Genomic DNA, 24,956 nt, shown 5'->3' on the forward strand with positions numbered 1-24,956 from the left:
CTTCCAGCATCTTCACCCCATGCTGGGAGTCCTGGTAATCTCAAAACACCTTTTTAATCCACTCTTTGCAAACACTAAAATGTTTGTGCTCTTGTGGTTTTTAATTACAAATTTCTATGACCTGGGATGATTCTTGCAGCCCTGCCCATCTTAAAGGGGAAAACATGAGGAAAAATTCAAGTGTAGACCCTAGAGCAGGAAGCAGTCACTGAGGATCAGCGTCACAAGGGGATATGCAGAGCTGCGATGAGATGCTTTAATGCCTTGGAGATGCCAATGTCTCTTCCCTTTTTCCTTCAGCCAGTTCTTGCTCTAGTTCCCCCATCTCCTTCCAGCCTCCCCCAGCAGCTGGTGAGTCCCCAGCATTTTTTCCACATTTTAAAGCTCCATCTTCAAGACAGTTCTCCCTGTTTCAAGGTGAGGATTGAGGCTGCTGGTCCATGCTCTTTAGAAGGGTCTCTTGCAATTTGCTACACTCTCCCTTGCTCTGTTTTAACTTTGCCTTCTTTTGCCCAATTTTGGGGAAAGCTCTGTGGGCTGCATTCCTCTGCCTTGTTCATTTTTAATTTTTTTTTTTTGGCTCTGAGTGTGAATCTGATTCCCGCTGAAATACAAGCTGTATTTTAAGGGCCTCACCCTTGCTGCCTGATGTGGCACCAGCCAAATTCCTGGCAACAGAGTGCAAATTCCCCCCAAGAGCACTTGGATGGCATCGAGCTGTGAGGGAGCTGAGTTGCCTTCGTATGCAAATAAATGCAAACACCTTCAATTAATCCCGAAACAACAGAATAATTGGCAACAGGTTATGAAGCATTTTGTCTTGCTTCTCTGCCTTTCTGCCTGAGGATTATTCTGGGGTGAATGTGTCGTGGTTGCATTTAAAAAAAAAATAATTAAAAACCCCACACCTCCTCCAGAAATATTTTTTCCCATATTCCTGGACAATTTGGCAGCCACAAAACTGTGCATTAAAGGAGGGTCATTCACTCCCTCTGTGGGGAACCTCCTCCCTACTGGCTGCAGATGTGCTCCCTCCTGACTGCTTTGATATATGGGGAGAAAACATGTCATTTTGGGGCATAGGCTTGCAGAAGGGTTTCTTGGGCTCTGAGAAACTCATTCATTCGCAAAAGAAGGCTGTTTTGCACAAGGACCAGTTTGGCTTCCAGCAAGCCCTTCCCCATGAAGGGGAAGAGTTCAGGCAGGGGAAATCTCAGCCTTTGGGGTGGGGAGGGCAGGTTTGGCTCCTCCAGCCCCAAGCAAGGGGTGCCTCTGGCTGTCCTGCAGCAGTTTGTCTAGTGGTCTCTTCTGATGCCCCTATTGCAGCATTTTTCTTATTAAAAGATGGTTGTGGAGGAGTTGGGCAGAGTCCTTGACAGCTTGTGTCGGGTTCACAGAGAACTGGGGTGTGCGGCAGGAGAGGGGGCAGTACCCAGTCCCAAAGTGCTCTGACTCCCCTATTCTTCTGCCATCAGCAGGAGGTTGCAGACCTTGGAGTTGGCCCGGTGCAAGGCAAACTCCCGCCCGGGCACGGTGCCCTGCCTGCCTTTTCGAGCGGTGCTGCTCTGGCTCCCGGCAGACTTGGAAACTGTGAAGATTTCTCTGTGGGACAAGGCGACAGCAAGGTGGTCAGGAGGCTGTAGTGGTGGATCTCATCCTCCTCCCAGAGCAGTATATTTACCTGCAGAACTTCTCCTGATGGGGATGGAAGTGCCATGCCTAGACCATCACCATGAACTTGTGGTGTCCTTTACCCCCTCCCTACTGGTTTCTACCCATCCTGCTCAATAAGTGTACAGGCATTAATTGCCTCCTCTCCCCAAGAAGTCCTCCTTTATGTCAAACACGTCGTGATGTTTCTGCAGTATCTGGCTATATCCAGAGCTTACCTGTACGGGACCTGCTCCTCTCTCAGCTGCAGGCACATGAGCACCGGGCTGCTGGAAAACCTCAGGACGGTGTCAAAGTGGATTGAGGTCTCCACCTCTGTCTGGCTTCTCAGGGTGGCTTGGAGGAAAAGGGCATCTAGTTCTGCCTGGAAATCAATGGCAAGACTTCCCCTGCGAGAGGGAAACACGTGGGTCTGGTCACCAAGCAATGGCCCTGTGCTGGGTACCATGCACTGGCACCAAACAGCCCCATAAGCATCTTAATTTTAGGTTTGGCAGTGGAAAAAGAGAGTGTAACTAATGCCTGCCAGACCCCTACCCAACGTGTCCATCAGGCAGGACTGGACCCAGCAGGAGAAGAGCAGGGGGCTGTGGAAAGCCAGCCTAAGGTGGAGCATGCCTTGCGCTGGGTGCTGAGCCCTCCGGGTCCCCAGAGCCAAACAGTTTCCCACCCACTGACCTTGTGTTGATGCTCGTTTTCAATTCCTGTTCCCAAATGCTCATGTCCATGTCAGCCGAAATGTCAAGCCCCAGCCCACCCTGGAGTTTGACGGCCACTTGCAGGCCAGACTGCAGAGGAATGACCTGGAAGATGGAGAAGGCAGACCTTGCTGTGACCGGGCACTGCTCTTGGCTGAGCGGCTGATACCAGCAGCGACTCGTGGCTGCTGGGACTACCTATCCCAACTCCGCAGCTGGGCTCGTGTGGGAGGAACTTGAGCCTCATAAGTCCCATGGCAGAGCCAGCTATCCCGCTGTTCTACCAACTCCAAGAGACGTCTGGCAGTGCCACCTCGCTCTTAGGTCTGCGTCCGCAGTGAGTAACATACCTAAAATCCACTGGCTCATGCTATGGGATTCCCTAGGATTTGGTGTGGAGGCAGGTCACCCCCCGTCCTCCCCCCCCATCGTGTACCTGGTGATGGTCCATCAGCAGGAGGTTCCCTTTGACCACGCTTGTGGGTTCTCCGCTGCTTAACAGGACCTTGGCCATTAAGTCTGTATATCCCCGAAAGAAGACGATCGGCCGCAACTGAACGTCGAAGAAGATGGCAGACATCCCAGCCGTGAGCTCTGGCTCCTCTTCCCCTTCCAAGACGTTTTCTCCCAGCATTGACTCCATCCCTTGTGCTTCAATAGTGACCTAAAACACAGAAGCGGAGATGTGAAAACTGCATGGAGCAAAGCTGGAGAGTCCGTTTTGTGCCCCACAATGCTATTTCAATTGCTATACTTGTCCAACCCTTGGGTAGGGACCCTTTGAAGCAGGAGGATAGTGATGGGGTGGGTTGGATGGGGCATTCAAGCTCTCCCTGAGCACCTTGCAGAAGCGGTGTCACATCCCCTGTTTTTTGGGGGGGCAGGGGACTCCCTTCTCCTGAGCAGGTCTGTCTGGCTTCACATTGGTGATGGGGGGTATGCATTTATGTATTTCTGATACAGGGCACACTGAGTGCAGAGGTGAGGTCAAGTGCCAAAAGGAGATTAAGAAGGGACACAGATGGGGCAGTGGCACCACTGGGTTGGTGCTGTCACACCCCCCCCCCCCCATGTATGTGCCCCTCAGCCACTCTCCTGGCAGCACACCTGAGCTGCATGAAGCCTCTGGCCATGGCTGAACAGTGAGAAGTCAGAGATGCTCTTCCTCAGGAATCCACCCTCCAAAAACAGCAGGTCCAGCTCAAAGGTGGAAAGCAGGTCCTGGGTGACTGAAAGGCAAAGACATGCCCATAAGCATCCCTGGGCAGTGCCTGGCACATCTCTTTTGGTGAAAGAGTCACTGAACAGTGGTGAACCATAAATGCTCTGAGAGCAGCAGCAGGAGATGAAGGCTGACAAGAAAATAAAGAGCTCATAGGTAGGATGTGCAAGGCTGCGATCCTGGCAAGCGCATCCCCTGTGCCCAGTGCCGCTAAGTCAGCACTCAGCAGGATGGGGTGCTTTCTTAAAAGACCTCATCCAGATTGATTGCAGGAATTGGGAGGTCACTGGGTACATCTAAAAGCAGCATCCTGAGAGCTCCTTGGTAATATGTAAGCCTCCTCAACAGATTGTGTGGCTAGTCCTGTAGAGCTGTCCCATCTATGGTCAGGGTGGCTGACATGCACAGATCTTGTACGTTAACTGTTAAATATCTGATAAAGCTAAATGATTCAAAGGGTAAAGCTTCTCTGCACCATCTCCTTCCATTCTTGCAACAATCAAAGGATTTAGCATTGCAATGTTTTTCTCCCAGGTGTTGGCTATTTTGCCTTCACCTACCTCCTACACGGCTAGGCTGAGCTAATTTGAAGAGGGACAGAAATGAGAGCTGAGGGGCGAAGATTTAAGCAGATATTTAGCAAGTGTGGAATGTTGCAGTGTCTCTGAAGTTTGATGATTTTTATCTCAGTACAAGGATTCTCCTCTTTGAAGAGCTTATTAAAAATACCTAAGGAACTGAGGACTGGAGCTAAATACCTTGACTTATCAGGAAAATCATAGAAACTCCCACCTACAATGCACCATTAGTTTCATCTCCAGCTGAAGTTCCTCTTTCAAATTAGCAGGATTTGGGAAAAGTATGTGGCACAGCCCAGCCCTTCTGCTGTAGGGGTGTCAGAGAAAGGTGTATATATATATCTATATATATATCTATATCTCGGGTGATGGCAACTAGCCAGCCTCAGCTGGTGCAGGGGCACATGCTCAGAAACATCACACTGAGATTTTGGGGCATTTCTATAAAGCTGAGGCCTCTTCTGAAAGCTGCCTTTCCCTATCAGTTCCTCCTTCAGCCGTTTGAGGGGACTATGGGATCAGTGTTCTCTGTGGTGTCACCTGTCAGAGGTCCTGAGAAAGAAGAGGAGATGCCGGCTTTCGAGAAGAAGTTGTAATTATTTATCTGTGGGTCTCCCATGATGTCTTTCATTATCTTCCTAGAAGCAAGAGGGAAAGGGTATGTCAGCACTGGGAGAAAAGGAAGGGAAAATGTCAGTGGTCATTACAGAACGCTGTACAAAGAAAGGAATATAGATTTCCAAAGTATTTCTCTTCGTTGCTGACTGATCAGAGAAGTGTGAGCAAAAAGACAACGAGCAGACAAGGGCTACCCTGGAATTTCCCTCTCCTCTGGTTTATTAGGATAAACCAGTCAGATATTTTTGTGCAGCTTTTGCTTAGCTCTGAAAAATGTTAATGCTCGGTTCGTTTTGTGCAGATAGGAAGATTAATGCAGTTACAAATTGTGCACCGCCCTGCGAGGCAGAGCTTTGGCCTCCAAGGACTCTGCCGAAGCCACGAGCCTGGATCCTGCTGCCACGGGGCAGGATGAGGAGGGACGCCAGGTTTTGGCTGGCTGGGTGTCATCTGCATTAGCCGCCCTGCTGTTTTCCTCCTGCAGCAGGGAATTTCCAGGCAGCTCCAAAAAGCGATGCTAGCATGCGTGCTTATCCAGCTTTAAAGGCATGTTGGGTCAAAAGCCACAGCTGGATTGTGGAGGAGGAAAAAATAGCAATGTAGAGCTAGGGGGGGAAAAAGCAACCTTCCCCTCCAGACCCACCTTGCTGGGTGGTGGTCAGCACGCAGGCTGTTCTGGACTTTCAGCAGCAGAAACGTTGCTGTCTCTGTCTCCAGCTCCTTGGCAGCCAGCAGGATGTTAATGACATCCATGGGTGAGGGCTCGTTATCTAGGAGGATTTCTGCAGCGGCCAGGCGACACGTTTTTTCATAGTTCTTCCTCTTCTCATGGAAAATCCTCCTCATTGCTCGCTTCACCTGATGTGAGAGGCCAATTAAAATGGTGCTGTTTAGGGTGGTGATGTGCAAACGGTGCCTCTGATTGCACCCCAATGGCTTGGCTTTGAATGGGAAGAGGAGCACCAAGCCTTGGCAGCTTCGTTTCGTACCTTGCTGGAGATGTGCCGAGCAGGGAATTGCCGCAGGGCAGATACGGCTGCGGTGGTGATGGTGGTGGGACCCTCCTCGGCATGGTCAAGGAGAGTGGGGATGGTTTTGGGGAGCGCTGCGTTCCCCAAGGCCAGCAGGTAAATGACCACCTTGGACTCCTCCTTGGCATCTCTTAGCCCTGCGAGGATGGTTTCCACCCCACGCTCCACCTCCTGCTCGGGGTTGCAGGAGGGCAGAAGAGAAGGAGAATGAGGGGAGGGACAGGTGACATTTTGGGCATTCCCAGAGGCGGGATGGCAGGGGGTCTGAAAAAGCGAAGCATGGAGGTTTGCAGAGAACCCACCTGCAGCCCACACAGCTTCTGCCGGCATAGCTTGCCGACCAGAGAGCCCACGGCAACTATCCCTGTCTCCTGGACCTCGGGGGCCAGCTGCTTCCCATCCAGCTTGTCCTAGGCACCAGGAGAGGGGTATTAGGAAATGGTGGAAAAAAAAAAATGGGGAAAAAGACAGAGGAGGGTATGCTTTACCTATTATCTCAAAGTGTTTACCAAAAAAGTAAGGAAAAATTAGTTCTTGCCTGTCTTGAAGGAGACAATGCATGGTTTAATTGGATAAAATGCTGATTTTTCACAGTGGCTTTTAATTAAGCTTTTATTATCTGTAATGCACTGACATAAAGCAATTTCTGCTGAATGCTTTTCCTCGGAGGAGCATCTACTCCCATCACCAGTGTCCCATTAAAAGCACATAAAATAATCCCATAAGCGGGAAGATATATTTCTACAGAAACTAATTTCCTTTTCCAGGAAAATACGCTTGCTGTTCCCTCCTGGCTGAAATGGGGTGAGGACCTATCCGGGACTCAGGGAGGGAGAGAAATGTCTGTACTTACTAACACCAGGTGGAGAAGCTCTCCTGAAGGCCGGGGAGAGAAAGCTGCTGCGTAGAGAAACTTCTCCAGCAGGGATTTGGACTCCTTGCTGAAATCCAGAAAGTCCGAGAGAGCAGCCAAGGATGCCACTGACTGTGCAGCCACTGCTGTCTCCACAATGAAAGGGCTGGAGCAAGAAGAGGGAGGTAATCAGTGGCATGACCCACTGGTAGACCTGGAGAAGAAATAAGGTACCCTGTGCAGTTCCTCACCCCCCTTTCTCTTCTCCATGCTTTGCTCTTACTTTGAAACTCACGGGAGCTTCAGTTTATGGGTTAAAAAAAACCCTAGAAGGTTGGCTCTTGCTCCAAACTCACCTATGTCTAAGTATTTCACTGCAGAGAGGAGCCCAGCCCCAGTGGCCACACTGACAAGGGATGGATGCTATGGCCATGGGTGGATGGTCTGTAAATAACAGACCTCCAATGATATTTGCAGAAAGCCTTGCTGGAGCATTTGCTCTGCTCCAATTCCAGGGGAAAAAAAAAAAAAAAGCCATGCAGTGTTTGTACAGAACAGGCATTAAGAAAAAACAGAGTATGTTTGCACTAGTGAGGACAGCCAGGACAGCTGCCTGGACCAGGTACGGTGTATGGACCAGCACCAAACGACCCGAGCTGCCAGGGCCAGGAATGACTCTATGTGCCAGGGCTCTACATGCACAGAAAGCCAATTTTGGCAAGATAGCTCCTGGGAGTCTCACAGCATCTGCTCGGGCGCTTTCCTCAGCAGCTGCAGAACATCTTTCTTCTTGGCGCTGCACAGCATCTGGATGAACCTCAGGAACTGCTGCGTGGTCGCCACCTTGGAGGTGTCCGTTTTGACTCTCTGCCTGTCAAAAGCCTTCAGGTAGGCTCTCAGCTGCAAAGATGAGGTTTGTTAAGTGGAATTTAGCCTCTTTTACACCTAATCCTGAATCATGGGATTATGTTTATACTTGGGAAATATTTAGGAGTGGGAGGAGCCCATGAGGGTCGCACAGTTGCCTGCAGGCACCTACTGCAGCCTCCCACCCCCACTGCTGAGGACTTGTGCTGAAGCCCAAACGCCCCAATCTGTGGTATGTGCCAGGAAAAGAGCAGGAGAAACTGTGAGCATCACTGGTGCCTGAAAGTCATGGCAAGTCCAGATTTCCTAGGTGAAAAGCCTGGAGGACTTGAGGAGGCAGAAATAACCCTTCCTTTGTCCTTGCTAGCCTGACCTGCGGTGGAAATGTTTCCTGACCTCAGACCCGTGATGAGTTTAACCCAACTGGATGTGCCAGCAGTGGACCAGGTTGCTTCTCCCGTCACAGAAACGCAGCTATGTCTGGAGGGACAGAGGGGTCTTTCCACCACGGGTAGCAACATTAGACACTATTTAAGAGAGGTAACAAGGCAGGCTGCTGCTCTACAGCGCTCCTGGGGCCATATCTTGCCTCGACAGCGGTAACCGGCCCCTCCAAATGCACCATTGTGGTTTAACCCCAAATCCTACAGCCTTCTTCTGCCCGCCCAGGTGCCCAGCTTGGGGGAGAACATGGGGTGAATTTTGGGGGTGGGTAGCATCACTGACCGATGGGCAGTGGGTGCAGACCCTCCTGAAGGGCAGGCTGGCCATGCCCAGGGGCTGGTGCCGTCCCTCCATGCCAGCCAGCGCGTCCTCAAGGCTTTGGCCGGCCACCTCTGCTGGGCCAGGCATCGGAGGAGACACTAGTTGGAGCTGCTGCCTGTGGAGGGAGAAGAAGTTGTTGGGAAGCTCTTCATCATTTACACCTGCTGTGGCTCAGAGGCTGCTTGGGTTCATACAGGTTTGGAGAAGGAGCAGATGCGGGGGGAAGCTGTCAAAAGGTGTCTGGTGTTCCCTCCGTGCCATGCCCAGCTGCTGGACCCTGTCCTCCTTGCTGCCTGCACCAGGCTGTGCCAGAACTCCAACAGGTGCACCTTCATCCCATGCCAGGCTGCCCAATTCGGGCAGTGGTATGTGGGGACATCACTCACCTTGAGCTGATTTTGATGCCAGTGGTGGACCTCAGGGCTGGAGACACCGTGTGGCTTTCCTCTGCCAGCACCGACTGGAGGAGGTTGTCCTTCACCATGTACTGGCTTTTGCTGGTGGGCTGCCACTCGACTCCAAAAATCTTGAAAAAGGAAAAGAAAGGAGAAAAAAAATGCAACCTTTTCTCTCTTCCCCTCTTCCCAGGTGATTTGTGTCCTCTCTATGAGCAGCAAAAGAGCTTTCCAGACCACAGTGTCATCCGCTTTGCTTGCAAAATTTAGGAAAGGAAAATCCGGAAGAGCCCAACCTCTTCCCAGATGGAGAAGGCAGCGCCAGGTGAGGACCACGGTGAGGGGATGCTCTCGCCGGTGGCTGCTGTGGGGACATGGACTGGTGACACTGGGCAGACTTTCTCTTTCATCACAAGGTGGTGTCACCTTGGCTCAGCCACAGAAGGAAAGGGGAGCAGGGAATGCTTCTGCCTGGCATGGGTGATGCCTGGAGACTGCAAACTGGAAATAAATGCCTCCCAAAGCCTTGCCCTTCCTTCAGGTCCATTTGACAGTGCTAGCTCCGTAGCTGCCCCAACACAGCTGCATGGCGTGGGAAGAGGTATGGCCCTCAATGCCAAAACCCACCTCATCCTGACGAGCATCAGCAAGGACATTCTCTGAGCGAAAGAGAAAGGTAAGCAACAGCAATTTCCACCGAGCTTATGCCAAAAAATGCTCGGCTTCCTCTCTGTGTGGTGACCTTGGGGAAGCTCTCTGGATTTTTTTCCTTCCGAAAGAAATGACGCACTTGCTGGACTTCACCTCTGCCTCGTTCCCCAGCTGTGGTGAGGGGAGCGCTGGTCACACCAGGAGATGTTATCGGAGCAGCTGGGCTTGCACGTGGCAGGTCTTGGGGAAGGGGAAGAGGTGAACTATGTGCAAGTGGTGGTTTTTGACAGCAAATGGCATTAGCAATAATAACATCACTATCTTAATAGAAATTTCCTTATCCACAGGCTTTGCCTTTTACAGAGCGGGGCAGCATTGTTATTTTGCTGCCACAGCTATGGATACAGACAAGGTCCAGAGAGCTGCCTCAATCCAGACGGCAGGCTTGTGGGAAACCCCTATTTCCAAAAACGTGCTGTGCAGGTTTTGTTACTTGCTTGGGTAAGTTTCCCATGATTCATACGCCTGAAAGCTTTTATTATATGAACACTCAGAGTTTGACTGCCAGGTGTGGAGACCCCTGCCGAAGCCTGTGGGCTCTCTGTGCGGTGATGTCCATTTTTATATTGAATTCAGTACAATATATATATATTTTTTAAAAACCCATCAGCTTTAACCATGGCAGATCTAACTGCATTAAGACCTGCAGAGTTTCATCTATTTATGTCAGGGCTGAATGCAGGCTACTGCTTTAAACAAAACAAGCAGTGGTCTTTGGTCCTGTCCCCTGTCAATCTAATCCCCAATCCAATGAGTCTGAGGTCCAGAAAACATTTCTGTATCTCCACTTTCCCAAGCAGGATTAGCTGACGGGTCAGAAGTGATAACAAGGATGGGGATGGGATGACCCAGGACATCTTTTGTGCTCCTACCCACCTCGACACAATACGCTCCTCCCGAGGTATGTTGTTGCATCCCACTTTGGGTATGGGTCTAAGAGCTAGAGTCCCATCCCAGGCTGGTGCAGAAGGCTGAAGCCAGCTGAAAGTGGGACTCTAAAACCCACCTGCAGGAAGATTTTGGGGACAGCCCTGATGTACTTGACATAAGTTGAGCCCACCACCGCGAGAGCAATGGACTTGCTTTGTTTATGGAGGCGAATCCAGAGTTTGGCTTTGCGCAGCTGAGGAGATCTTTTGTCTTTGTGATGGAATGGTTGGACACGGCATACGTGACTTCGCAGCTCCCAGAGACATCCTCCTGAAACGCAAATGTAAGTGACCATGGGTAAGGGTGATCAGCTTTGATCGAGCCTGAATAAAATGATCTGTGTCGATGACAGACACAAAGAACAAACTAATAAATAGAAAAATAATCAAAAAGCTAGAAAGTGGGCCATATTTGGGCATGTTAGATAGCTCCAAGGGTAGGAAATTTGCTTTTGCAAATTCAGGCTAACACCAGCAGCAGCATCTTTGTGCCTGCATTTTGGATTTTGAGGATATTTCATGTTGTTCACAGGTCACTCCAGCATCAGCTGAGCTCAGGAGGGAGAGATTTCCCTGCTAGGTTGGGTGAAGTGAATCCCACTTGGTAGAAATCCCTGTAGATTTTTTTTTTTTTTCCTCCACTTTTCCCGCTGCCCAGGGAAAGACGATGATTTTGTCAGTGTGCCCATTCCTGAAAATCATCTACAGATGATTTTTTTTTTAATTGATGTTCATAAACCCCTTCTGTCTTTCCAATAGTCATCCTTGCTCACAGCCCAAAGGCAGCTGGATCAGCAAAGCCCATGATGTTTATCCTGAATTTTGCCTCCTCTGCCAAAGCACCTGGGCTGGCTGCTTTGGGGCCGGCTCTCCTGCTGCAGCACGGTCCCTGGCTTTTGGGCAGGATCTGGCCCCAGCTGTGCACCTACCTCCACTGCGGTACCCGCGTGGGGCTGGAGCTGGAGCAGACTGATGACGCCTCGCTTCAGGTTTGAGATCAGGATGCTTTCCGCTTCGTCCCCGTAGAAGGCTTTGACCTGGGAGGGCAAGAGGTGATGTCTGCCTGCGGGGGTGGCTCTGCGGGCTCTCTGCTGCCTTCCCTGCTGAAAGGCATCTCCCCTGCAACCTAAGCAACACCCTGTAGATACCCAAAGATTTTTCACAAGGAGGACCCTAACCCTCAATGGCACGGGCTTTGTGGATACACACTCACAAATTTTCCCTTTTATTCCCCGTGATGGTTTTCCCAAGCCTTAGAGGAGAAGGTCAGAAAGGAGCTCACATCCCACAGTAAGGGCCGAGGCCCTTTTCACACAGGATGCTGCAGCTCCAGCCAAGCCTTCAGCCCCTTTGGAGGATGGGGCTGCATCTAGGGTCACACTGGAAGACCTGCATTTGCCATCCTCTCCAGTTCCTGGTGTTCTGGTATGAAATCAGAGGTGGAGCAGGAGTTTGTACGGGCTTTGTAGCTGGGAAAACTTGGGATGTGGGCAGGAGTGCTCTGCAGAGGGCATAAGCAAGCCCAGGAGGTGTCCAGCTGACCTTCCCGCTGCTCCAGGAGATGAACACCGGCTGCTGGAGCTCTGCCCATGCCTCCTGGCTCAGTGCAATCTCTGCAGGGGCACCTCCAGTGCCGTCCTGTCTCCTCTCCTCTTCTGGCTCATGTTGGGCTTTCAGGTCGCGGATCTATGACAGCAGAAGATGGCAGAAAGCAGTGACCGAGCACATCTGCTCTAAGGCTGCTGGGCATTTTACCTGCAGGCGATGGCCTCTTGGTCACAGAGGTCATTTTTTCAGGTGGCTTGGACTAGAAAGTGAAGGGGGTAAGGAAAGACGGCATCACTGCTCCCAGGAGGAGTACCTGGCTGCAATGGATTTACCACCTCACGCACCTGCACCTGGAGCAGCTCTTCCCCACCAGGGTCCCTCCAGAGACGTTGCAGCTGGACCAATGCCTCAGCCTGCAGCCAGGCTCCCCGCGGGGACCCTGTGGACATGTGGTCCAGCTGGAGATCCAGGGAATAGCGGTACTGATACAGGGTCTCAGGCTGGAAAGAAAGTGGCCGCAAATCCCCTAAGGAAAGATGCAAATGTTGAAGGTACATGGTCAAAGACCTCAGTCCCTCTGCTTGCTGCAGCCAGCATCCTCCACCCTAGGGAGGACCTGGACCCACAGGGATGCTTGTGACCTGCATCACTTTGCCTCCTGGAAGTGTCATTTTTACGCCAAGCAGCAGGTAAAACTGACATGTTTGGGGGAGAACGTGCGAAGGTTTTCACAGGAAATTATTTGTGCCTGCGGTTTGGATATTTGAGTGTTCTCGGGGTGACAACTGCTTCCTGCTTGCATTTCCAGTCCTGCCTTAGAAATGATGGCCAGAGGGGGGGGTCCTCTCTGGGAACCTCAGGACTTTTCGAAACTACCAGAGAAACACACTTTAGTCCTGAAGCAAAGTTTCCTGAGCATGCCCGCAGACAGGAGGGATGTCTCTGAAGTGTTTTTTCAGCATTGTGCATTAACTGGGGCAATGCTAGTATTTTTATTTAGGGGAGAAGAGAGGTCATATTCTTCATATTGTGTGTTTCCCGTCTGAACTGCCAATTCTTAATTAAATCACTGACTTTGTGATGGGGCAAAATGAAGTTGATGGGGCAGCTTAGGATGAAAACTCCTTGCTTTAATCTCATTTATCTAGAATTATTTGGAATCCCTTCTTTTGTTCATATACAAATAGGATTGTAGGGGGGAGGGTTGCCTTTGCCATGACATAACCAGCCTAATCTATTTTCAAAAGTAATTTGAAATTCTTTTGCAAATCTGATGCACTTGCTGGGCTTCTGAAATGTTTTGTAGTTTTGCTAGTTTTGTTATAATGACAAATGGAAGGAATCGATGGAAATCCAGCTCACTCCCTGGGGCTTCCTCCATGAGTCAGCCTGAAGAGTTTCTATATTTCTGCACTGTGTGCAGTTTAAAAAGCTCCAGCTCTCTGGTTTTCCTTACCCCCCAGGGAGGACTTCCATGGTCCCCAAAAATTTCCCCGCCTCAGGAGATGCTCAGTTTGCATTTGTGGCAATAACTCTTCCCTCCCCAGCCGGAGACTGGGGAGATACTGTGTTATGGCGAGCCCCGGGAGGCTCTTTGTGCACCAGGATGAGCATCCCACCTCTTGGGGTATCCGGACCCCATTGTGTCCCTGGACCCAAAGCAGCCCAAAGTCTCTTACCTTTTGCTGGGGTCACGAAGGAAAAGCAAAGCAGGCAAATGTATCCCAAAAACGCCTGCAGATTCATGGTGGGCTCTGGGAGCTGGGCGGGAGACGGGGAAGGAAGGGGGGTGAGAGAGGGACTATACAACAAAAGTGGGCAAGATTTGCAGCGTCAGGCGGTGGGGCCCAACCTCCCTATCCCCGCCTTACACATCCAAGGAAAAGCAAATAATTAAACCTTTGCACCAACCCCCAGCAGCCACGGAGGGTTTGGAAATCAGCTGAGGTTTGCCAAAGACCAGTGGGAGGGGAGGAAAGCTGCAAAAAAGAGCTGCCAGAACCATTATGGGGTGGGGAAATTACCAATTTGCCTTGATATGGGAGGGGGATGCTCAGAAAGTTGCTCTGTCTGTTGGTGAACCATCTCTTCCCACCAGAAGGGAAAGGGGGAGAAATGGTTGCTTTTAAAAGACAAGACCCAGAAGGGGGAAGGGGGAAAACTGCTTTTCCAAACTTTTAGTTAGAGACTGGGATTTGCAGCCTGGAGGCTCAAGTTACTTAAAGGGCCAGGCTGGAGGGGGATGGGGAAGAGCCCGCCGATGGGTCGGAGTATGAACACAATTACCTCCCCCCCCCCAAAACAGTATGAGAAGGGGTTTAGGGGATGGGTGCTTTGCTGGTTGTCCTCCACACAGCCTGCTAACCCCTTGGCTCGTCAACCGTGCATTTTTTTTTTTCCATGCATGAACTTTCTGATTGCTGAGTTTAATTGGTTCCTAAAGACACCGCAGACTGGAAAGGGCCAAAGTCCCTATGAGGTGGGGATGGAGTGGCTTAGAGTCCTGTGAAGTCTTTTTGCCAAAAAGAGCGGGGCACATCACCCCCTTCTTTTACAGGGATCTGAGAGGCAGTAATGTCATTATAGAAGCAATCTGCACATTGTGGTGGGACCAAAACCCAATGGGTTTGGTATTACGGCATTTTCAAGGGCATATCTTCCAGCTCTGCGTCACCACTGGGCTTTCAGGCTGCTACTGGGACCTGAAAAGCAGGGCAGATCCAGCTGTGAGCTACCTGGGGAAAGTCCAGCTATAGGTTTCCCATATGTGGTGTCTCTACTTGGTCCTCTGATTGTCTTTATAGACAAATATCCCATATTTAGATTGAAGCATTTTCTTCTCATTATTGTCTTACTTGCTGGTCTTCATTCAACAGTTTCCTTTTGAGTGACAACCATTAGGGCTGTCCTTGAGTTGGCTGCTCAAGATGTACCCATGGGGTGTGACACCATTAGTTGGGAGGGTCTGCCTGCATCAGCTTCTCCTGGGATGCATGGACCTGGGGGCACTTCTGCTCTGCCAGTGTGCTCTCAGAGAGCAAAGCACACTGGGGATGGATGGAAGTCCTGCTGAACACAGAAAGCTTTAGCCCTTTAGCCAGGGTGGGGGGAAAAAAATGAGATATTTCAAAAAGCAAAGTGGTTGTTGAGGGTCTAAGTCCCAAAAGTAAGGTGCCAGGGTGTTCGCTGGTTGCAGCTAAACATACTACCTGGAGAGGAAAGGCAAACAGAAACAGCTTGTGAAAAAGACCCTGCTGATAAGGAGGCTTCAAACTCACACTGAACTTTGGCAGGTTTGCTTATTTAGACTTGGCTGCTGAGTCCTTCCAGGACCGGCGTGTGGGAAGCCGACAAGCTGCAACCTGCTTTCCCGTAGGCAGCTCTGGACTGCTGATTGCTACCCACTGCGAAGTTTGAGAGGTGAAACCGTGTGATAGTCACTCAGCAGAGTTTTCCCAGTGGTCCCAAGGAAGGGAGTTTATCCACTGCCTGTGTTACTGGGCATGAGCTGCTGAGCTCCCACTCGAAATCTGCGTGGGAGGTGTCTTGCTGTCATTTCATGAGTGCCTCTGTTATAATCTCATCCTCATGACAAGATAGCAATAGGCAGGGAAAGTAGTCATGTAGCTGGAAAGTCACCAGGGATGGGATTTATCTCTAGGTTCCTAAATCAGGTCTTTAGACTAAACCAATCATCCCGGATCCTTCTAAAGGCAGCAGAGAGAGGTGTCTTTGGAGGATGCCACGTGCCGCTTATCTTAGGCACTGCCTTGCTGTGACATTAATCTCCCTCTGATGGTATTTATTTAACTCTATCAATTATATAGGAAATTTAATACCTAGCTCAGGCTTTGATGTGTAACTTTGAAATGAATCCCGCCCTCTGATGTGCGGCTTTGCCAGTCACTGCGACAATTTCTCTGCCTGGCGAGAAAACTCCCCCAGGTTTGTTAGTGCAGGAGGGGAGGCTGGGATGCACGGTGAGTTTCAGTGCCTGTTTTCACCTGGTTTCTCCTCCTCCAGACCCAGTTCTTGCTTCTGTCTCTGGGAGAATCTGTGAAAGAGTAAAGCAGAAGAAATGAGATGTTTTATATTCCTGGTGCTGGTCATGAAAATGAAGGGCAGACGGTTTTGCCTGTGTTTGTCCACTCCGTAGTGACTATAATACACCTCGGCTGTGGGTCTAGGCAAAGGCAGTGCTGCCCAGCATGGCTGCATGGTTACCCATACCCTGTGCTTTCATCCCTGTACTGCTCAAGTGACGGGATAAACGTCAGTGAGCTTTGAATCCATCCCGCAGCTGAACCGAAAGAAGGGGAAATTAAGTATTTATGCAAGATTAATTTCACCAGCATCCCCTGATGCATCACACTGGTCCTTTCCCGTATGTGGGAGAGCCCTGGAGCGTAGTGTCCCCAGGCTCCCTGGACCTGCTTTGCAGGTACGTGTCGGGCTGGCAGTGCTCCTGTGCCGATCCCCAAGGGCCAGACCCGCTGTGCTCCCTGGTCTCTGCCCCCACTGCCTGCAGCTCAGGCTGGAGGTTGGCAGCCGCAGTCTCCAACAACCCCAGAACGATGCTCTTTTCAGTAAGAGGAGGGCAAAAAGGAAGCAGAAGGAAGCACATTTCCACTGTTGCATTAAAAGCTTTGATAGTAGTGTCACAAGCTGATCCTCTTTTCTCGACCTTCACTTTTAATTTCCACTCCAAATTTAATCAACTTTTTTAAGGCCTCCAATTTGCTAACCGTTCTTCCCAAACCCATCTGGGGCTGTTGTGCTCTTGGAAAGATGTCTTGTGAAACTTTGCAAACCTATGCGCGGGTGCATGTTCCTAAAAGCAGTGCTGCTGAAACTGTGGGTGCTCCTCCAGCCCCTTGCGTATCACCCAAGGGAAACGTGATCTCCTGTTTCCATCCGGGCACAACCTGCCAGTGCAAATCCTCTTCTAATAAATTAAATTACTGTAGTGCGGTCAAGGATATGTCTTTTATCATTTCACTTTTTAATTTGGACACTGTGCTGCTAATTCCCTTTTGGAAATGACATGGTGGCAAGCTTTATGGACAGAGTTGGGGTGCTGAGCCCCCCACCCTGGTCCCCAACCCTCATGCTCCAGGTGGTCCTCACCCTGCTGGCTGGCTGCTGAATCACTATGGGAGAGTCTGGCTGCAGGGCCTGAGGCAGCAGCTCTGGAACCCATTGGCGGAGCTGTGATGGTCAGTGTAACCGGGTCACCGTGCTCCAGGGTCAGGGAGGCACACGGGGACATTGCCACCAAGGTGTGACGTCAGGGTGGACTTTGGCAAAGGGTGGTCAACCTGCCCAGAGGCTGAACTCGCCTAGGTGAAAGCAGGATGGGGGCAATGGGGACTGTTGCATCAAAGCCCATTGACTGCAAGCCTCAACCCGTGGGTGTGTCCAGGGGATTTTTCAGGTGCAGATTCTCATCAAAAATGTCTAGTGGAAATAATGAAATCCAAACACTTCTTACCCAGGGAAATACCAGTACCAGTGGCCAGTCTCAAGGCTTGGAGGCTACTGTACTGGGATCTGAACTGGAGAGGTCGCTGCACCATCTCGGGGTTTTCCCAGCACAGCTCTTGGCTAGCTGGGGGATTTCCAGCTCTGTTTCCAGTATCTGATCACCCGGGGGCAGATGGGAGGGTGGAAGGAAAGCCTGCCTAAGGGCTTTGTTCTTTTCCCATTTTTTGCACATGATCTTTAGTTATGCGCCCACTCCAGCCTCTTATTATTCAGGAGTTTGTAGGAAAGACCTAGAAGCAAGTAGAAAAAACCCCACTGATAAAATATGCAGATAGCCCAGAGGGGGAAGCAGGAGATAACAAAGAGTACATAACAGGCCTCGGGGGTAAATCTTTACAGGGTGACTCAGTGGAAAAGAGCAAAGGCAAAGGATGCAGGCTGCACCTCCAGAGCAGGAGGAGAGTCATTCTCCTGAGGGACACTGCTGCTGCTGCTAACCAGGACATCCTGCAGCAGGTCCCCTTAGCAGCGGGGATGATTCACTGCGGCGCAAACTGCCGAGGGAATCAGGGGATGCTCCATCCCTCGGTAACCTCAAAGCCAGAAGGATGTCTTTGCTGGAAGACATTCAGCAACATAAGAACAACCAGGAGAAACTCTTCAGCTCTGCTAAACACAGAAGATGATGTGTTATAATAACCTATAGCAGCTTTACATCCCATTTGGTGCCATTCATCTTTTCTACTATGGACCAGAAGCTTGTGAAAGCAGGTCTTGCTGTCTGCCTGTCACAGCCACCTCAGCTCCAGCTCTCTTCCAGCTGCTCCAATCACTTTTCCTTACCACGAGCTCTTACTGCTGGAAGGGAAGGACAGCTTGCCCTCTGCCAAGTATTGTGTCGTGCTTTGCTCCTCGTTTTCAGAGGTCGCCCCTTCCAGCTTCTGCTTGAGTCCCTTCACTCCTGTCCCATATCAGCTTTTCCATGCCTTGTGGTCCTCTATGGTTTTCTCCTGTGGTCCTACTTGCCTGTCATCTGCACCTGCTGATAAATCCTGGTCCACTGTCTGGGGTGTCGGAGTTGGGACCATGTCAGCTCAGCTCTGTGCTGAGGCAGGACTGGGCTCGTGATTCAAGAAGGGGAAAACGGCTGCGTCAAACCAGTTCTTGGTTTGGCTCAAGCCCCTTCCTTTTTGTTGCTGGAGGCATTGGCTTCGAGTGGTGAAGGCAGGTTTCCAGTGCTGCAGGGAAGGGGTTTGCAGGGCTCCAGAGACTACAAGTTTGTACGTGATCAAGGGATGCATATAGCGTAGGCTCCAGATTTTGGATGGGAAAGCTCAAAGCTTGGGTTGGGGAGCAGGATTCCTCCAGCTGTGCCACTCACCCTAAGCGAGGTGCTCTTTTGAACTTCCCTTGTCCCAAGGAGATTCCCAAAAACCCTTGAAGTCCTGAAACCACCTCATCACCAGGACTTATAAAAGTGATGGAGCAGCCTCTGACTGAATTTAATTCAGTTTTTCTTCTTGTTGCATCCTCTATTTCTTTCTTCCCTTCCAAATGGCCTTCAGCCACAAAGCTCCCCATCATGTCCCCCCTCCAGCACTTTTTCCTGCCTTGCCACCTCCCTTTTTTTGCTATTGTAGCGGTAGAGAAAACACTGACTCTGCCAACAAGCTCCCTCAGTTCTTCCCTCTAAGAAGAGTAAAACGAAGGTGCATGAGCAGTTCCCACATCATTGTACTGGTGGCACTCAGAAGTCTCCAAAAGCCTTGAGCAGAGAGGCGTCCTCTCATTTTTCACCCTCTTTGCATGCTGTCACACCTGAGTTGGGGATAGGGGGAGAAGCTCTGTCAGATGCCCTCCCATGGATGGGTGAAACCAAACTCTCACCTTGCTAGAGAAAGAGCTGGGTAGAGAGCCAGGCTTACAACAAAATGGTCTGGTGTGGGGAACGAGGCAGCAGGCAGGCACGACAGGACCTTCTCTGACTGATGGGCCACCTTGCCCCACTTAATTGGGGTACTTCTAATCAGGTTGCTTGCAGCAAACCAAGCTAAAGGCATGATGAAATTTGATGGTGGTGTACCATGGTAATTGCACTTGATTGGGAACCATGCAGGTGACACAGAGGGTATCAGCTGGAGAAGCTGAACTGTCCATTCCCCATCTAAGCTGTTGTCCTTCTAGGACCATGCATTGCCTCTCTCCTCCAGGCTGGAGGTGTTTCCTTCAGGGGAAATCATGGAGATAACAGAGAAAGCTTGAAGGACTGTCTTCTACAGCCTCTTGGAGCTCCTTGGGAGCAGATTATGATGCTCTCCTCCAAAAGTGTGCAGCACTTTATTAGGGTGATTAGAGGTAAATAACAGCCATGCAACAGTTCCTAAACACTCATTCAGCTGTGTCTGATGGGTGCTTCCTTACTGCTTTTCTAATTCTTTGGTTTATAAACCTGTGCAGGCTCTCTTCCTGCTAAAAGCTGTGTTTTAGCTTGGAGCCTTCTTTACAGTGTCAGGTGGAGGAGCAGGCATAGTCCAGGTGCCCTGGGGTCGTATGTGACATAGCAGCCAGGAGGCCCCATGAGGCCAAGTGTGTCCAGTGTAAAGCTGAGGACCTTAATGGGCTTTAATGGCCCAGAAGAGCCTCACCTGGGGCCTCCACCCACACCCATGGGCTCAGGAGCATATTTAAGCTCAGCTTCCAGGTTGGATAGGCTTAGCCTGTGCTGTAGCCTTGGTACCTGCTCTGTCTGTCATATTTCTGCTGTTCCTGGATGGACCCAAAGCTGCTTCATGCCCTTGCTGTGTTAGGGAGCACTGATGGAGCCTTTTATAAGGACCCAGCCTCAGATGCTTCCAGACAGACTCTATTGGTGAGGGCACTGCCCGTACTGGGTCACCCTAGCTCATCCCCCTGCATTGTATGGGGCCAAGGATCCTCCAAGGAGCTGTTATTGTTCACAAAACGTCTACCTCTTCCTCCTGCTTCGCCTTGCACAGGTCTCTGAGGTAGGTGGGATGTATCCCCTGACTCTTTGCTGTGCAATAACTTTTTGTTGGGCTAGGTATATTGAGCACCTGGGGTCTGACTCTGCCACTAGAGCTCATCATGTAAATGCAATGAGATAATAGGAGTAATACTAGGCAAACTTTCTTTTTTTCTACAAGACAAACAGCTTAGGAGATGATACATATTCCTGTAAAGCAGCCTGTCACCTGCCCTGTGAGCAAGGGCAGGAAAGCATCTGACTGGTGCTGGTGTTACCTGTTTAACAAGCAAACAATATTCAAAAACAAGTGAAAAAACTCAAATGCTTAGGTAGCAACAGTAAATATCGGGCTTTAAAAGGTTTGGAGCTATTTTATTTGTGAATCTGCCTTATTTTTTTTATATAGCTCTGGTCTTGGACCATCCCTTTTTAAGGTAGTTCATGTAAGTTGGGTCTGGCAGCCAGAAGTGCTCTCTTCCCAGCCTGTTTTTCAGGCAATTGCTTCCCAGGAAAAAAAAAAACTAGATTGTGCTACCTAGGTGGACGAAAGCAGTCAAGGCCAGTGATGAGCCTGTTATGAGACATATAAAAAGAGCTACTCTCCGCTAACCCTGCAGAGAGGCTTGCGAACCCCCCCATTTGCAAGGCACTGCCTATGTGCTTTGTGCTTTATTGTGTGGAGGTTGCTAGGCTGCATTTCTCGGGGCAGAAAACCTGCCTCCTTTTTGTCTTGTCTTCCTTGTTTCTTGCTGCCTGAAACAGGCTGTGAAATAACCCCTGGGCTTGGCTCTGTATGAGTTGTTGGTCGCTCACCATAGCGACATCTTGGGGGGGACTCAATAGATGGGGTTGGGAGGGAGAGCCTGAGCACAGTAAAGTGGTAGGAGTTGGGTTTACATCTCTATCTGAGGTCTCCCGAGGCCTGATAAGCTGAAGAAAAGACTTTGCTGTGTTAATGCACAATGATATTTTGTGCATTTGTGGGGAAAATAGGGCTGGGATTGACTTCAAGAGGTTGCCTGGCCCATTTCCCTGTGGCCAGCTTTGCCATGATGAATGGCTGTCTGACCTCTTTGTAAAGAACCTCTGCTGATACAGATTTCTCAGTTTCTATAGTGAATTTATCCCAGTGCTTTACTGTTCTAAAGATGTCTCATCTTGCTGCAATTTCACCTTATTGCTTCTAACCCTAGCCCCATGTGACATCGAAAGTGGTTTCTTTTCCACTTTGAGAAGAATTTGAAGATACCTCAGCTGCAACCCTGTTTCCTTCCTCTCTCACCTTGCAGGTCCTGTTTTCCAGACCTGTGCTCTTTCCCTAGAAACCCTTGGCAACCAGCTGAACTACAGGGTCCAGTTCCCCAGGTAAGGCTCTGGAGTATGCTTGCTTTTCTACCTTCTGGGAGCTGTGGATGAAGGTCTGGCTTTGAGGAGCCCATCCTGCTCCCTTTGCTCAAGCAACCAACCTTCCAGTTAACTTAATCTCCCTCTGCTGCTCTTGTTTTGGACTTTGGCACTGATGAGGGCTTCCTTAGGCTAGTGCAAAGCAATTGCCGAAATGAGAAATACCCAGGAAAGTTTTCCTTTTTTAAGGTTATAATGCTTTCTACAAGTCCTTGAGATGTGACCATATTTGTTAAAAAACAACAGTGCAAATGCATGTACATTTCCCCCTCCTGCCCCCCCCCCGTGCTCCATCTTCTTTCTGCATGGTTCATTAGTTTGTAATCTCAACAATTGCTAGGGAAACCTTTCTAATCTTGTCAATTGGCAATGCAACTGCTTTTTAATTTAGTTTTAAAATAGGTTTTTAAGTCAGGCTATGCCTATGCTATTGATTTGAATTCTTGATTTAGTAAGTTGCTGCTTAACAAGATCTTTGCTATGCTGCTTTAATGCCTTTTTCCAAGGGTCAAAGAATAACATTTACAGGGAGGGAAGAAGTGTTGCCCAGTAGTTGTTTATAAATGTGGTATGTTAAGCTAGGTTTCTTTAAAAGCCATTTTGTGTAACTTGCATTCAGTGAAATTAAGGCACTTGATTTACTTTGGAAAATGGTCCATTTACGATAGATCCACACTGTAAAGCATGGACAGAAGCTGTTCACCTGATGTGGATGGTCAATGTGTTCTTTGATAAATGTAGGGCCAGTCCCCTCAAAAAGTGTCTGGTTTGAGCTGTACCCAGCAATGTAGAGGAAAAGGCACAAGTTGAGCTTAGTGTGCTGTACACGTGAAATCCCACTGATGTGCCTGAAGCATGGTCCTCCCCAGCAGCTTTTCTTGTAGATAAATTTAAAAAAACTAATAGCTGATGCTCAGTACTTTGGGACCTAACCCCATAACTGCAGAAGGGATGAGCTCCCTTATTGCAGGTTGGGTGGTGGAATTACTGGCGTAGTAATTGATATTTTACTGTTCATCTTTTTCTTTTAAAAAAATATACATATACCATTAACTTGTTAACACAGTGTTTTGGTAGAAACACTGTAGAAAAACCTGACAATCTGGCTGCTGCTTCCTCTGTTCAGTTTTAGTGGCTAGTTTTCTTCATTCACATGCTTTATTCTTGCTTGTCATCAGACAATTTCCTGAACTGAGGTCCCTTGAAGTGATCAAGCTTTCAGAAAGTCAAGAGTCTTGTTCTGCCCGAGACAAATTTTTGGGTTTTGGTGTTTGGGTTTTTTTTGATGACATGGTGATATTTTGCACTTTCCAGCTCTGGGAGCAGTGGTCACTTCTTATTCTGATTGATGTCAGGGGAGCAGATTGCTCTTGAGTGAGATCTGCTGGGAGCTCCTCTGCTTGGTGGGTGCCTTTTGGCAAATGCTGGGAGTAATTTCATAGCATCTAGTCCCTGAGACCTAACGAGGAGATGCTGACATTGGGCTTGCAGAAGTAGGATTATCTGGAGGACATGAAAACATTCATGTCAGTATGTGTTCAAGTCCTACTTGGCCATTAATTTTTCAACATGGTACCATCAGCAATGTCTTTGTTTACATGCTGGGATGTAACTACCAGGCTCCCCTTTGTGCTGGGTATCACATTACTTTGAGCATCCTGATGTCGGAAGCAAGATATTCTATTTACTAGGGTAATCAAAGCTGGCTGGATAAGGGAGCAGGCTCCATTAACAAACACCTAAATGGCCAGAAAAGCCAATGCTGGGATCATCTTCCAGTTGCTCCTAATCTCTGCTGCCACCAAGAGCATTGCTGTCTTGCATAGTGAGGATAAAAAGCAAAGTCATGGGTGGTCCCAGGGGGTCTCACTCTTTAACTTGTATTTAAACTGATATTCCTCAGACATAAGGAAATAATGGAGGCTTTCCTGACTCTGACACGTACATCTTGTTACCCATCAAACCACTGCTGTGCTTTGGTGTTGGATGTGGCTCTGAGAGAGCCAGAAACTGCTTAGAATTAAAGTGATGCTTGACAAGCTTCAAGTGCAGCTGAAGAATCTCCTGTTTCTCTCTTTGGAAGAGCTATGTGAGTTGTGAGGCATAAGGCCAATGCTCGCTCCATTTTATTTACATTTTTATAATTAAACAAGGGCTTGATAAGATTGACAAGGAAGATATGGCTTAGGAGCTTGTTAGACAGCAACCTCTAAACTCTTTGGGTGATTTAAAGAACAGTAGGGCATGAAGACTGTTTTCCAGTGTGAGATTAGAGCAATCAATAATAACATGCTTACTGACATAAAACTCACTACTTAAAAGCAATTTATCATTCATTGAAATGCGGGAGCTATAGTGTTTGACAAAGCCTCAGCGGAACGATGGAGAATATTTCTGTCTGATTTCTTTTTCTCTTGCTGTGCCAGCAAGAGCAATCAATCATATTTAAGGAAGTGTTTTTTCCTCTCTGATCCCCTGTAGTTTGGGGGGAAACGGTATCCAGGAGCATTAATTATTTAATCTGCATTGCCTTCTTCCTCTACGTGTGAGGTCTGGATATTGTGCTGGTGAGTGGGGCCAATATAATTTCTGGGTTGTATATTGGGACTTGGAGCTCGAGTGCTTTTTCTTTTAAAGAGGTTAACACTGGAGACTCAGCTCCCTCTATGGTCAAAAGAGGGAGAGACACCTTCCTTCAGGAGGTCTTTCCAGATTATGCTCTTCCAGAGTCGGGTATTCTCTGTTCAGTAGCTGAAGTCTTGCTTCTTCCTGAAATTGTGGTGTAAATCCCACTCAAGGTGGTAAATGTCTCAAGTGTGTGAGCTGTGACTTGAATCCTGCGCTTGGGCCAATACACCTACTATGGTGTGACTAGAGGTGCAAAAGCATTTGCAAGTGAATAAAGAAAAATCAGGACTGGTATGGAAACACCGTTCTGCATTAAAAGGCAATAGACCTTGAAATGCTTTTGTATTGCACTGAAAATCTGGCAAGAAATGGGAGATGCTCGCTGTGTTAGGCACTCTTGTGTACAGCCTGCCTACGGGCTGCTGGAGGTGGGATGAGGCTAATGCAGAGGAACTGCAAGCACGTGTTTTTTTACCCAGGAGCATGTGTGGATTTGCTGCGATTATGAGGTTGTGGCTCATCAGACTTGAGGAACCCCTTAAAGGATTGCAGAGGGATGTGAAGATGG

General features: G+C 49.3%; 1 protein-coding gene across 1 annotated transcript; it reads right to left on the bottom strand.

The window, feature by feature from the left end:
* Positions 1-1,457: 1,457 nt before the first annotated feature.
* On the bottom strand, positions 1,458-13,632 carry LOC104839625 (microsomal triglyceride transfer protein large subunit-like). The gene is made up of 18 exons (XM_010580006.1): positions 13,566-13,632; positions 12,231-12,412; positions 11,881-12,024; positions 11,268-11,375; positions 10,493-10,609; positions 8,690-8,829; positions 8,265-8,418; positions 7,414-7,571; positions 6,672-6,837; positions 6,121-6,228; positions 5,777-5,989; positions 5,431-5,645; positions 4,710-4,807; positions 3,477-3,598; positions 2,806-3,033; positions 2,350-2,474; positions 1,890-2,060; positions 1,458-1,602 (listed from the first exon to the last, which is right to left on the bottom strand). Exons 1-18 carry the CDS (start codon positions 13,630-13,632, stop codon positions 1,458-1,460), a joined length of 2,661 nt encoding a protein of 886 aa, XP_010578308.1.
* Positions 13,633-24,956: the final 11,324 nt, after the last annotated feature.

This window comes from Haliaeetus leucocephalus, unplaced genomic scaffold (genome assembly GCF_000737465.1).
Source record: "Haliaeetus leucocephalus isolate CR32 unplaced genomic scaffold, Haliaeetus_leucocephalus-4.0 Scaffold687, whole genome shotgun sequence".
Classification (NCBI taxonomy): Eukaryota; Metazoa; Chordata; class Aves; order Accipitriformes; family Accipitridae; genus Haliaeetus; species Haliaeetus leucocephalus.

Bases quoted from the DNA above. Each gene is read 5' to 3' on its own strand.
- LOC104839625 (XM_010580006.1), bottom strand. From the start codon at position 13,632: ATGAATCTGCAGGCGTTTTTGGGATACATTTGCCTGCTTTGCTTTTCC. The intron at 8,419-8,689 runs GTGAGTGATGTC...CTCCCTCCACAG, and splicing joins GGCATCAAAATCAGCTCAAG to GCAGCAGCTCCAACTAGTGT. The intron at 6,838-7,413 runs GTGAGACTCCCA...TTCTTGCTCCAG, and splicing joins AAAGCGCCCGAGCAGATGCT to CCCTTTCATTGTGGAGACAG.